Genomic DNA, 14860 nt, shown 5'->3' on the forward strand with positions numbered 1-14860 from the left:
TCTCTTTTGAACACCACCAATGTGTGATGTGAGAGATTAGAAGTGATTAGCCAAGACATTATTTTCCTTAATCTACCACTGCAGATCTAGCAAAGAAGCTTCTAAAATAAAGTGGATTTTGGTGAGATTGATATTTAGAGCATTCTAATTTGTATTCATTCTTTCCCCTCTCCCACCCTCTCCCCAACACACACACACACACACACAGAGAGAGAGAGAGAGAGAATTTACCTGGGAAAGTTAACTCTCTGGAGTTTGAAGTAGCTTTAGTCATTGAGGGCAGTATTAAATTGGATATGCTAGCAGCTTCCCCTGAGAGATCACGAATTTCCTTCAGTGATATCTCTCTTCCTTCAAATTTACACTTTCTTGATAGAAAAAAGAGAGTAGGCTGAGAGGCAAGGTCCATGCTTGACAGATAAGACTTTTTAGAATGTCTTGGTCGGGTGGAGGGAGGCCCTGTGCTCTATGCTCTGCAGGTATCTTGGAAACCTTCCAAGGTCATGACTATTGTCAATGCACTCTGGGGGTAAATGTGTGTACTGGAGAAAGTGTGACAAGCCTGTGCAATTGCAAAGATGTTGCCAAAGTTTCTCCTGGATGGGAATTACTCTAGAGCTATCAGCTCCACAAAGTCCAGCAGCTAATGTGTGTTGGCAGAGCCAGTGTAATAATGATGGAAGAAGAATCTGGAATTCTGATTTTTTTTCCAAAAAGTAAAATGAATTTTTCTAACATCCATTTATCACCTATAGGATACATACTTTCCTTTCCACACCCCCAGAGTCGTTAGCTCTAAATGATCTACTCCGTGTGGGTGGTGGGACCTCTGAAACACTGACTGGGCAGTCTACCACCTTGATGTGACTCACCGAAGTGAAACTTTCTAACTACTCACTTTACAAGCTTGTAGGATAGAGAAGATGCCCACCCCCTCACCACTGCTGGCTTATGACAGACATTTTATGTATTGTATATATACCCCCACACACATATACTTCTATATATACACACTTTGGGAGGTGAGGAGGAGGCAAAGAAAGCAAGCTAGCATTCATTCCCACAACCTCTTTTTTTTTTTTCTGTCTTTAGTCCATGTTAAAAATCACCCAGTAACACAATCTCACAACGCCAACAAGCCTCTTCATTCTAGGAGACTCCACCTCCCATTTGTAAAGCAGGGGGCATAGTACTGTGCAGGCCTACCTTGGAGTGTTACTGTAGGGACCAAATGAGCTCATGAATGTGAGCCTACTCTGACAAGGAAAAGTATTTTATGTATAGTTTTTTTTTTTAAAGATTTATTTATTTATTTATTCATGAGAGAGAGAGAGAGAGAGAGAGAGAGAGGCAGAGACACAGGCAGAGGGAGAAGCAGGCTCCACGCCGGGAGCCCGACAAGGGACTCAATCCTGGGACTCCAGGACTGCACCCTGGGCCAAAGGCAGGCGCCAAACCGCTGAGCCACCCAGGGATCCCCATGTACACAGTTTTGACCATCCCCATGAGCCTAGGGGTTTGTCTGGTGTGGTTATGTTCGTGGGTGTGTGTGGGCGCCTAGGTGTACCTGAGTTCATTTTGAAGGGAATAAACCTGGATCACAGCAGATATTCCTTTACCAGCATCTGCCCTTAAAGGTTTGGTACTTGTGTCTGACCTATGCAAAGTGATAATCATTAGAGAACAGAAACCGCCCCTCTGAAACTGAGAACTGGCATCAGACATCGGATGGCCCTCCGTGGCTATTGAGCCATGCTGCACCCATGAAAAGGGTGCTTTTAGGGGCGCCTGGGTGGATCAGTGGTTAAGCATCTGCCTTTGGCTCAGGACGTGATCCCGGGGTCCTGGGATCATGTCCCACATCAGGCTCCCAAAGGGAGCCTGCTTCTCCCTCTGCCTATGTCTCTGCCTCTCTCCCTCTGAGTCTCTCATGAATAAATAAATTCTTAAAAAAAAGAAAAGAAAAGAAGAGGGTGCTTTTAAGCTGTCTCGCCACTGCTCCGACAGAGTCCTCTGCACCTGGCTCTGAGCTCTGGCCTCATCCACCGGCGCCCAGATAGTATGCAAGTTCTCAGCAGAAACTATGCTGTTGGGGGATGTTTGTGGGAATGGGGGAGACAAAACAGGGCTCTTATATGGAATGTTGGTTTGCTGCCTTTTCTTGATTATATGAGCTGCATGCCCTGCAGGGTTTGTATGATTCGGTTGTTTGGTAGGGGGACAATTCTCTTTTCACTGGTACTAAGACCATTCTTAGTATACCCATCTTTGCAATTTCCCAACAGATGTTTTCAAAATAAATTAATGGAATAGTTAATACCCACCCCGTTACTCCAGCTCATATCTTTTTCTTAGAGAGTTAATCACGGCCCTAAGCTGCCTCCATGTGCCCCAGCATCCTCTAGTGAACATCACCCCACCAGTGCCTTCAGCTGTGTACTTCTCATGACGGGACACGATTCATCCTCCAGATTCCTGCAGCAGACTTTCCTCTAGGAAATTTACCCTCTTGCTGTGGCTTTGTGCACACCATAAATGCTGCGGATCAGCAGAATGGCTGGCTGTGGAAGCAGAGGCAGTGACGGCAGCTTGGCACAGTGTCCAGATGCCTCACACAAGCCTCAGCCCTACAAGTTAATTATTGGCCCTCACATAGCATGTTGCATCTGAGGTGACACTTCATAAATGTCACCTCATTTATCTTCCCAAAGCCTCTCAGAAGCAGGGAATCCCATAATATCCACCCAGAAAGAATTGGTGGTTCTTAAGTGGTCATCCCCCTAGGTGGTTCCTAGGCAGCAAGGAGGGAGGCCTGTTGAGAGGTTTCATGTTTTCCCTTATTCTGTAACCAGCTGTTCAGGGCTGGGTCCATGTTTACTACCGCTATGATTCATTCCACATTGAGTGTTCCCTGTACAGAGCACTGGGCCAAATGACCTCAAAGCCACTGGCTATGCCATTGGGGACCCCCACTGAGCTGGAGAGCACAGAGAAAGTATACCCAACTGATGACAGAGAAGGCTTCCTGGGGGAGGTGTGACCTGGAGTAACTTAGCATGAGGAGGAGGCAGCCAGGGGAGGAAGTAGAGGAGAGGAGACTGAACCAGGGGAGTTTGGGGCAAGGCTGGGAGCTGGAGAGGAGAGAGGTGAGGCTACAGTAGGAATCACAGGACAAGTCACAGAGGCCCCTCTTCACGTGTTGTCTGGGGAGAATCAATGATTCTCAAGTTGATGTAGATCTAGTATCAAGATTTATGTAGCAAAACTTCCACCTATTCCTTCAGTGACTCTGCTCCATCTCTACCTCCCTAAAAACACATAGACACTCTTTTCCATAGTTTAGCTACTTAAAAGGAAGGCCTGACATTTTGTCATTTGTCCTCCAATTGCTTCTATTGTGATACATACATATAACAAAAAAATTAATGTCTTAAACATTTTTTAAGTGTACAGTCCAATAATGGCAAATATGTTCATAATGCTGGGCAGCCATCACCACCATCCATCTCCCTAACTCTTTTCATCTTGCAAAACTGGATCTCTGTACCCATGCAACACCAACTCCCCATTCCCCCCACCCAGTCCTGGATAGCCACCATTATTCTCTCTGTCTCTGTGATTTTGCTACTCCACCTATTTGTAATTTATTGATCTATGCGTGAGCAAATGAATAAATGAATTCTTTCTCTTTGGACTGTCTTAATGTAAATAGCCACATGGCAGATCACTGCGCAGATGTTTTAACATTTTTCAGAAGCAGGGCAGGAAAGGCCCTTTAATCACAGTAGAACAGAAAAGAAGTCTCCCCTGTCCTGAGGGAGGGCTTGGCGTGTGAGGCTTCCTCCCTTGACACTGGGCTTTCCTGAGCAAGGTGGGAATCAACAGCCATGCTTCAGCATCCCAGCTTTGCAGCACCTCATGAATCACAAACAATTGGTCTTCTTCGATAGAGTAGAATGCTTTTAACTGAAACAAGTATGAAACAAAAAGAAGGTGGGTTTGGAGGACAGTGTTCCAAGAGGGAGCAACGAGGAGGTCCAGATTGTTGGAACTGCACATTGTGTATGCTTATGATTGAGATGCAGGGCTATGGGGACCTGAGGCAATGTCCAGTAAAGAGCAAAGGAGTAGAGGGTGCAGGGCATGAAAGGCAAAAGGCCCCCTGCAATTGACAGCAATTTCCCTGTCTCCACCTTCCCAGGCAAAGGCTCATAGCCTAAGCCAGCTTCCCCAATCCTTCTGAACAGACCTCCAGCCCCTGCACAATGATTTTCTGGATATTTCAGAAATTATTCAGATTATTTGGACCTGCCTAGAGTATGCTCTCAGATATTTGTCTTCTATTATAGATTTTCAGAGGGCACTGGACCCAGAATGAAAGATATCCTGAGGAGCTGGGGGTGGGGGGTAGGGGTGGGTAGGACCGTTACTTTGTTAATGTCAGGGAAGTTGGAAATAAATGAGTATACAGGTTATTTCTAAGATTCCTTTCAACCCCACTCACCAAAGCAATGGATTCTTTTCCAATTCTTTCAAATCACTGAGCACTCACACATAGACCCAGAAGGCCCCCACAACCCAAAGAAAGCTGGAGTTTTTCTTGTCAGCATCCCGAATTTTGAATATGAATACTGCCCATCAAATGGTTTTATATCTAATGCCCTGCCTTACTTCTGCCAGAAATAAAATCTAAAGAGGTGGCTTCTATTTGAAAATTTTTAGAGAGTCAACTAAGACTATCCAAATAAAAAATAAACAATGGCCCTGGCAACCCCAGGCTTTTTATATCAAAAAGTCAGGCATTTTATTCTTTAGGGGATTTCCAGCTGTTTTCATTTTGACAAGGGGCTCTGTGTTTTTGGGTTGTTTGATGATGGTAAGGGGTCTTGTCTCAGGTCTAGTCAGATGAGGCTCTCACTAGTAGGGAATGCCAGCCCCTCTCCGAACCTCACTCTTCCAATCTGCTCCCACCTATAATCCCACCTTTACAGCATTAGCCTGAAGTTACAGGCTTTGATCTTATGGCTGTAGAATGTGAAGGGCCCTCAAAAGGGGGAAAGGTACAGCTTAAAGAGTTGGAGGTGCCAGAGAAAGACTCTTTCAACTCCATAATTTCCCCCAGGGTCAGCCCTGTTAGGGTCATAGAATAAAAAACGTTCGGCTCTAAAGGATCTTGGGGCAAGGTAGTTAACCCCCCATCTTACATAAAGGGAAACTGAGCCCCAGAGTGGAGAGGCCCATTGCCCAAGGACACTCAGCTGGTCAGCTGCACTGGGTCTGCAGCCGAATTTCCTGATGTCCAGACAGAAGGCTGCCCTTCAGAAACAATAGGCACAACTCGCTGCAATATTTAGGGGCCAAATTACTTTGAAATATGAAAACTGAAATGCCTAGAAGATTAGAGAAAAATTTCAAAATGGCTTTCTGACTCTGGGTAAACAGTAACCACATTTTTTTTGCCTGTTGGAGGCCTGGTTTTTAATCACTCCACAAGCAGTTTTCATTTCTGTAGTAAAATTGCTTGTGGTTCTATTTAATTTGTTTCTGCAGGAGCCAGCTTTGGTGAAGATCTCCGAGGAGCTGGCGGGCATTTTAGCACAGCACGCACAGCCAGTCAATGAGAAACGGTTCCCGACGTGGAGGAAATTCCTCCAAACATTTCTCAGTCAAGGTAAATAAGACTGTAAAGTTTCTACTGAGGATTGGTCTACACAACCTTGAATTCCAGTTTTGGGTCAACCTTGTGCCGATTTAAATACCTTGTGTCTGTTGTGTTGGTTTACAAAAGTGCTCCTACAAGCAGACTTTTCTTCCTCTTTAAAACTTTGCCTAAATATTTATCTTGCTCTCAGCCTCTTACATAAATAGGAACTGAGCACACCAAGCATGGCAGACATAGCTCAAGATTTAGCCCTGTAATTGCACCTCAGCCTTCCCCTGATGGGTGGGCTTTGGCATCGGATGACCTGGTTATGGAACTCATCCTTGACCTTGAACAAGGCTCTAAAACTCTCTTTACCTACTTTACAGGGTTCCTGGAAGGATTCAATGCAATACAGATGTGAACATTTCTACCACGCAGCCTCAAAATAAGTCTTTAGTACATGTTAGTTTCCCCTTCCCTTTTGTGAGATAGCAGAAATGGTGTCACCTCCAGTTCTGAAGGCAGAACTTATTTTTTTATATAATCATAAGAATTATTTTTATTATAAAAGGATGTGTTCCGTAGTATAGGAGTAAATAGTGGAACAGAAGAATGTCCAGAAATAGAGCCATGTTTACATGAGAATTTTTTCCTTTCTTTTTCTTTAAATTCAATTAACTAACATATAATGTCTTATTGGTTTCAGAGGTAGAGGACAGTGCTTCATCAGTCTTATATAACACCCAGTGCGCTCATTACATCATGTGCCCTCATTAATGTCCATCACTCAATAGCAACCCTCAGCAACCATTTGTTTCCTATGATTAAGAGTCTCTTATGATTTGTCTCCCTCTCTGATTTCACCTTGTTTTATTTTTTCCTCTTCCCCTATGACCCTCTGTTTTGTTTCTTAAATTCCACATATGAGTGAGATCATATATAATCATCTTTCTCTGATTCACTTATTTCGCTTAGCATAATACCCTCTAGTTTCATCCAGGTTGTTGCAAATGGCAAGATCGTATTCTTTTTGATTCTTTTTGATTCTTTATCCATTCATCTGGGCCCTTTCCATAGTTTGGCTATTATGGACATTGCTGCTATAAACATTGGGGTGCAGGTGCTCCTTCAGATCAGTATATTTGTATCATTGGGGTAAATCCCTAGTAAGTGCAATTTCTGGTCTTAGGGTAGCTGTATTTTCAACTTTTTGAGGAGCCTCCATACTGTTTTCCAGAGTGGCTGCACCAGCTCTGAAGACAGAATTTCTAAGTAAGGATCCTTCTCTGTCCTTTCATCCTCCTAATTCACCCTTATTCTCCAAGGATGCAAGGAGGTCTGTGGATAAGGGGATGAATGGAGTGAATGATGCTTGTCCCAAGTTGCAGAAGTCCCTGTGGGAGTGCCACATGGCTATGCAAGGCCCTTCACTCTTAGGAGGTTATGACATCGGGCAAATATTGTTACTGGCCTACCCACATAAATGACACAAGACCGCTAGTATAACAGGCCACAGAAGATATCTTTACTCTCTATTCTCCACTATCAGGTGATAATAAAAGTTATTATATTAACATATAATAATATCATACTAATGTGACATCAGGTAAGAGCAATAGCAACCACATAACACTGGTAGCAGCACAGTAGAGATAGCATAATGAGCACCATAGAGTGTGTATTATGTGCCAGACACTATTCTAGGCATATGTCTGTTCATTTATTTGATCCCCCTAGCAATCCTTTCCGGTGGGTACCATTATCACCCTTATTTTACAGAATGGGAAACGGAGGTACAAAAGTAACTTGCCCCAAATCACCCCCATGAACACATAGCAGAGCCAATAAGAGGCTACCTCTGTGTTGTTCCAGGAGTCTTGGTGGGATCCAGCAGGTATATTTATCAAGGAACACATCCTGGCTCCGTGTATGAGAGAGCAACAGAAAGGACAGATGTGGCTTGTTGGAATGCACCGGGTGGGCAATGTGGAGTGGGAGGGAACACCCTGTTAAAGGATTATTCAAGCTAGGGATTGGATGGTCAGCCATCTAACAAACATGATATAAAGGGGTTCTTCACTGGTGCAGAGAGAAAGGGAGATGATGCATGACCACCAATGCGTTCTCAAATCTAAACTTCTGTGATTCTACAAATTTTCACATGCATCCACTGATAGAAAAGTAAAACCAAAAGAGTCAACCTCATATGCATAAATGGGAGAAAATAAGATACCTACAATAAAAATGGTCAAGAATAAGGGATTATTTTTAAGTTAGGAGGGGAAGACCATGAAGATCTCCAGGTGCATCCAGTATAGGACTTAGGAGTTTCTGAATCTTCCAAACCGTCCTTTGCAAACTGTCCTCTCATCTAGTTATTGTCATGGGAGCTTTGTAGCTTGGAAAGGAGTTTCCCAGCCAGTTTCTCACCTGAGCTGTGTAACCACAAGGTTTGGCTGTGCCATGACCTCCTATTCATCTCTACCCATTCTCCCTTTCTTCCAGCCATGTTGTAAATACAGTAACTATTTATGGTAAGCAGAATAAGCTTTATTAAGCCAATTTTTTAGATGGGGAAATGGGCTCAAAGCTAGGCAGTCACTAGGGCAAAACTACACAACCAATATTTGTTGAGTGGGAACACAGTGAGACCCTATAATTTTAACACGTCTCAAAAATCCCATTCTAGGAAGTCATGTGTTTCCAAATCTCTGCCCGGCTCTGAGCCCAGTGCATACAGCAGGCCCTGCATAAATGTTCACTGACCAAGCCAGGCTGTCACCCCAGGTTTCCTGATTCTTAGGCCACATCTCACCACCTTCCACTCTTGCCTGTTTCATTTCCCTTCTGATCTTTCAAGTGCTCTTATGGCCACAAAATGTGCTACAGATTCAGTTTCTACATTGTCACAGGACTATTATCAGAGGCAATATATTTTTTAAAAAGAGGAATTAATTGCTTTGAAAGGGAAAAAGCTAACAGTGAAAAAGCCATGGTCATAATGCTGAGAAGACAGTACAAATAAGCTACTTTGAAGTAAAAAGAAAAAAAAGAAAGAAAGAAAAAACCTCAAGTAATCTTCTAAGTATAAAGAATAATGTGTTTCCACTGAGGCACTATCTTTCAAAATATAGGTGACAGATAAAGCCACAAATTTAATTCACTCAGGGAGATGTAGAGAGTATTTGTGTTTGTTTTGTGGATTTTGTTGTTTTGTTGCATTTACCTTGCTAATTCCCCCAACAACTTGTATTTAGGTACAGCAGACACTAGTAGGCCTCATTTAAAGAAAAGCACATCTCATACTAACTAAACAGATAAATCAGTTTTCCTTCCAAAACTCAGTTTTCCTTAGGGCCAGCTCCAAACAAACTTATACACATTTAAGTAAAGTGCCTTTTGCATAAAGTAACAGATGGCCGCCTCTGAGAAGTGCTAAAATCTCAGGATCTAACCATATATGCTGTTCAAAGCCTATGGGCAGAGGTCACCTCCTAGCAAATTTATAAAATATGCACCAAGTTTATCTTAATACTCTTGGGCTCCAGAGGCCATTCTGTCTAGGGAACACTTCATTATTTTTACTTTTAAGTTATTGTATCTTATTCTTTATAAATAATACTTAAAAAATTGTCTATAAGAGGTAGATATACAGTAAGATTTATGTTAGGCCTCACAGAAAAAAAAAAATCAGAGCCATGTAAGTTTTGTGGATGTCACTAAGCTAACTCACAAAATTAGCCAGGGCTCCTATTGTTGCCATGGCTAAACATTAGGTTCACCTCTGTGATTTCTGTTATTCAGAGCAAAAGGTATATAAAGTATGATAAATTATAAAGCTCTCATTATCAGGAAGGATCCTGCCTCAAGAATGACAGCATCTCCTGCGCTCTACATTTTTAAAAAATACTTGACAACTGCTGTTGCGTAGGAGTCCTTTGATATAATAGTGTGTGTTCTCTTCTTCCTGATAAAAGTCCTAACTTGTTGAAACTTCAAAAAGCAATGAAGTTGAACAGAAAGAGCACCTGTCATCAAGGTATAAATACGGGCTCTGGGCAGTTAATTCCCCCTGAGGGATTTGCCCATAGTCCTTAGGTCCATTGTTTATGTTATCAATAGGCATAGACTTGATGATCTTTGGTGTCTTTATGGTGAATGAAAACTGGCATTCATTGAGTCCTAGTATATGCCAAGTACTGGGATAAATACTATAGATACAGTATCTCTAAGATTAACAACAATCTGGTGAGGTAGGTTTTATTATGCCCATTTTATAGATTATGAAAAAGGAAGTTTGGAGCATTGAAACTACTTGCCCCAAAGTCTCACAAGACATGGCAGATGCAGGATCTGAGCCCAAGTCCATCTGCCAAAGCCTGGGCTTTTTCCTCGTGTGCTAAGTGGACACAATCCACATGAACATGCCTTTTCACCTATTCCATGCTTTCCCCCCACCCCAGGAGGCACAATGGAAGCATACCCACCTGTAGAAAGTGTCACCAACCTGACGGTGGACATGCTGATAGAACCCAATGGAGAAATCAGAGTGCTGTCAACGGGGGACCAGCTTCATGCAGAAGGCCCCTTCATCTCTTCTGGTACCACCATGCCTCAGACTTCGGTGGATCCCCAAGTTCTCACCTCTTTGTGCCTCAAAATCGGAAATGCTTGTAAAATGAGAAATGTGGTTGGTTACTTTTCTGTAGACCTGGTGACATTTATTGATCCAAGCACCATGGGACAGCAGGTAAGTTGATGCCATGTGAAATACTAAAATATGTAAAAACTCCATATCGCCTGCCCCTGTACAACAGGGAGTATCGGGGAGTCACTCAGACTCAGGGCTCCTCAGATGAGCTGACTGTAAATTCAGCATGTATGGGATCTGTGCCCAGGGTCTTCTGGTTCCGGTACTGCTACAGCTTCAATGACCACAGCTCATCCTGCGTAGCTCTGTCAATGGGGCCTCAGTTCTGCCCATTAGTGTTCTGTCTTTGTCTTATCATGAGCCTATTTTATGCCATCCAGGGATTGAACTTGTCTAAATCTTGTGCTTAAATCACTAGAAAGGAGTTAAGAGAGTCTTTGCTTCCATTCCTTAACAGTAGTTCACCAACAGCTTAGGTTGTCAATTTTTTTCTTCTAAAAAACATATTGGGACATATTAAAGGCCTAGATAATAATATAATGAACATCATGTGCCCTCACTCAGCTTAAGAAATAAAACAATGTCGATACCACCTCCAATCGTGCACACTCCTTGCCAAGCCTCCTAACGTGGCCCTTCTTCCTCCTAGAAGCAACTTCCATCTTTCATTTGGGGATCTGATTTCCTTTCCACATCTTCACGCTTGGACAGCGTATGGATGAACTCATAAATGATCGCTTCATTTTGTATGTTTTAAAACTTTTTATAGACCATAACATACCATATATTATCATCATTGTACAACATGCTTTTATTTATTCGATACTTCCTCTGGAAGATTCCTCACATGCACACATGTGGCTCTGACTTAGAATGATCTAGATAACTTTAGCCTTTTTTGCTTCACTTCTCACCATCCCCGCCAAAATTACAATGTTTGGATTCAGTACTGCTTCACAGGACTCAGTTTTAAAGACATTCAGTTCCACCTCTGTAAGTGCTGGGTGACCAGACCTCTATCTACAGGGTGAAATGGCCTCCGCCCTGGCTCTCCTGATATCCTCTGGCCATCCAATGTTGTAAATATACTCTAGTCATTCTATATTCATTATTCTCAGTTTTATGATTCTCCATTTCAGTCAGATGATGGTTTCAAAGTGAGAGTTTATGTTTTGGGCAGCTTTCAGCTTGCTCAATTATCATTTTCCATTTGCCTTCCTGGGACCTCCATGGGTGTGGCATTCCTTTCTCAGGCCTGCACATTGAGAGAGAAAGGACAAACTGAAGGGCATCCAGAAATCTACCTTGGAGACACAAGGCTCTCTGGTGAAAGAGCTGGATGCCAGAAAGCCAGAGAGGCTTCCCTCTCCAAACATTTATGATGAGAAAGGAGGATTAAATCTGTGATCCCTAGGGCAGTAGGAGGTTGGAACTATGGGACTGCTGACTTGTGGTTTCTATTTATTCAAGTTTGGCATGGGGAAAATTGCATGGCAGTGAGACAGATCCTCAAACATAGAGCTGGTCCTGTTTCTGGGCTTACTACCCTCTGGGCTTCAGGGATTAAGGAACCACACTTACCTTGGCTAGTCCCATGTGCCCTGCTGGCCTTTTCTCACCCAACTCCTCCCCTCTTTTTTGCTCTTCCAACCACACTGGCCTTTCTCAGTCCCCCTTACTCATCATGCTACCTCCTGCCACAGGGCCTTTACATGTGCTGCCCCTCTGCCTAAAATGCTCTCGCCTCTTCTTTTTCACCTAGTTAACCCCCTTCCTATCAATAGGCATAGACTTGATGATCTTTGGTGTCTTTATGGTGAATGAAAACTGGCATTCATTGAGTCCTAGTATATGCCAAGTACTGGGATAAATACTATAGATACAGTATCTCTAAGATTAACAACAATCTGGTGAGGTAGGTTTTATTATGCCCATTTTATAGATTATGAAAAAGGAAGTTTGGAGCATTGAAACTACTTGCCCCAAAGTCTCACAAGACATGGCAGATGCAGGATCTGAGCCCAAGTCCATCTGCCAAAGCCTGGGCTTTTTCCTCGTGTGGACACGAGGAAAGTGACACAATCCACGTGAACATGCCTTTTCACCTATTCCATGCTTTCCCCCCACCCCAGGAGGCACAATGGAAGCATACCCACCTGTAGAAAGTGTCACCAACCTGACGGTGGACATGCTGATAGAACCCAATGGAGAAATCAGAGTGCTGTCAACGGGGGACCAGCTTCATGCAGAAGGCCCCTTCATCTCTTCTTCTTCTCTTAGTACTGTCATTGCTACTGGAGTGTCAGTGCTACTGTTCATTGCTGTCCATGAACAGCTCAGAAGTATATGCATTATATAGTTAACCCCCTTCCTATCCATTATATTTCAGCTCGAGCCACACTTTCTTAGGGAAGCCATTCCTGACCTCTCTGACAAAGTTTAGTTTCCCTGTTTTGAGTTCTTATATCACCAAGTACCTCTCCTTCCCATAACGTTAGCTTAGTTACAATTTTAAACTTATTTATATGATCATCTGATTACAGCTACCTCCCTCTATAGACTGTAAGCTCCCTGAGGAGATGTACGATGTCTCCTTTTGCTCCCCACTCAATTATCAGCACTATTCTGGCCCAAAGTAGGTGTTAGTAAATATGTGTTGAAAGAAAGAAGGAACAAACGAATGAATGAAAGGAGGTATTCTAGCAAATACTAGATGTAGTGCCAAGACTTTTAGAGAATGAATTCAAGAATCAGTTAATGGATGAGATAAATAAATATTAACCCATGATTCTGGGATGTTATCATATTATGACCTCTCCTTGTCCTTTCCTGTTAATACTTGAGTATATGGTCATTTGTGTTACAATTTTCAATTGGACAATATTGAAGGAGGTGCTCAGCATTTTTACATTGGCCAGGAAAGTAGATTAGCTCTGTGTGTGTGTGTGTGTGTATAGTAAAATATAAAATATACACAAATATATTCAAATGAGATATAATTATACATATATAATAAAAGAATAAATAAATATATATTAAACTCCTATTTATAATAAGTGTAATATAATATAATGAAAATTTCTTTTTGCAAAATCACTGGCATACTCCAGCCATTTTGTAAGTTATATCACTTTGAAAAACACTTTTTTTTAAGCTTTTTTTTTAAAGACTTTTTAAATTTATTATGAGAGACACAGAGAGAGAGAGAGGCAGAGACATAGGCAGAGAGAGAAGCAGGCTCCATGCAGGGAGCCCGATGTGGGACTTGATCCCGGGACTCCAGGATCACTCCCTGGACCGAAAGCAGATGCTCAACTGCTGAGGCATCCCTCGAAAAACCCTTAAATTTCTTTTCTAGTTGGCATGCACTGTGGTAAAAATGAAGACACTGGCATATTATCATCTCATTTTTGCCAGTCTAATAGGGGGGAAATGTTATCTTGTTTTCCTCAGTATTTCTTTGATTTTTAGTGATGATGCATCTCCTCATGTTTGTTGGCTCTTTATGTATTTTGTCTTACTTGTCTTATCATATCTTTTTTCCCACTTAAATTGGACTATAATACAAAATGTTGATTTGTGGAAGCTCTTTGTACATAAGCAACTCTTATCCTTTGGTTGTTATACAAGTTACAAATATGTTCTTCTAGATTATCATTTGTGGCTTTTCTTTCTTTTTTCCAGCCATGTTTCTCCACTGTAAAAATCATTATTATTTTCATTTGTCATTGATTAATAATATTTTATAGAAAGGTGTCCCAAAAGTACACCAATATGTTATACCTCATCAGATTTCCACCCCTGAAACTCAGCAACCATTGCCAACTTTCTCCTGAGTCCACCATTACTGTGATAGTGGTAACTTTCTATTTCTATTATGCTTTCTACATTTAGTAGTTGGCAATCAACTGCAGGCAAGAGTTTTTCCTTCTCCATCTTTCATTTATGTATTTATACATATATGTATTTATACCAGTTTGAATGTGTGAGTTTCTATTTTCTTCAGTTGTATTTTGATGCTCAAATTGTCCCAGATTTGACTACTGGGAGAACTTCAGGGTGACTATTGTGTCCTTTTGACATGTCTCCATTATTCTTTGAGCACTGTCTTACTTTCTATCACAAAGATATTCCAGGTTCACCTTCCATGGACCTAGGATCAACCCAAGAGCCTTGGTTCCTTTTAGTGGAACATGGTATTAAGATCTGGGCTCTTAGTACTGTCATTGCTACTGGAGTGTCAGTGCTACTGTTCATTGCTGTCCATGAACAGCTCAGAAGTATATGCATTATATATGTACCATACACATACACACAAATGAATGCATCTATAAATATGTATCTATTAGTGTGTATATTTTAAAACTATCCATTTCTGCCAACATCTCTAATGTCAATCTGACACTTCAGGATTCTTCCTAGACTTCCCCTTTCCACACTTAAAAATAAGTACTTTCTCCAACTATAAGGAACCTGAGTTTCTTTATCCTCAATATATTTGCTTCTTTGCTCAATGTATTTGTTTGTTCAATGTACCAACCCTCCCAACCAATCCTGCTGTCTTC

The 14860-nt window shown here is 42.0% G+C and overlaps 1 protein-coding gene and 1 long non-coding RNA gene across 16 annotated transcripts in view; one reads left to right on the forward strand and one right to left on the reverse strand.

The window, feature by feature from the left end:
• IQCH (IQ motif containing H) overlaps positions 1-14860 on the forward strand; it is a 214043-nt gene that overhangs the window by 135330 nt on the left and 63853 nt on the right. For all 14 annotated transcript variants that reach the window (XM_072809304.1, XM_072809305.1, XM_072809308.1 and 11 more), the window contains 2 exons: positions 5551-5671; positions 10108-10394. In XM_072809304.1, the coding sequence (XP_072665405.1) occupies positions 5551-5671; positions 10108-10394 (408 nt within the window). The remainder of the gene's footprint in view (positions 1-5550; positions 5672-10107; positions 10395-14860) is intronic.
• The window catches only part of LOC140623178 (uncharacterized), a 110150-nt gene that overhangs the window by 3754 nt on the left and 91536 nt on the right, over positions 1-14860 (reverse strand). The window contains exon 2 of one of the 2 annotated variants that reach the window (XR_012022841.1): positions 10132-11550. This is a non-coding gene — a long non-coding RNA (uncharacterized lncRNA). The remainder of the gene's footprint in view (positions 1-10131; positions 11551-14860) is intronic. The other variant, XR_012022842.1, reaches the window with a different exon arrangement.

Source organism: Canis lupus, chromosome 32 (genome assembly GCF_048164855.1).
Source record: "Canis lupus baileyi chromosome 32, mCanLup2.hap1, whole genome shotgun sequence".
In the NCBI taxonomy this organism is placed as follows: Eukaryota; Metazoa; Chordata; class Mammalia; order Carnivora; family Canidae; genus Canis; species Canis lupus.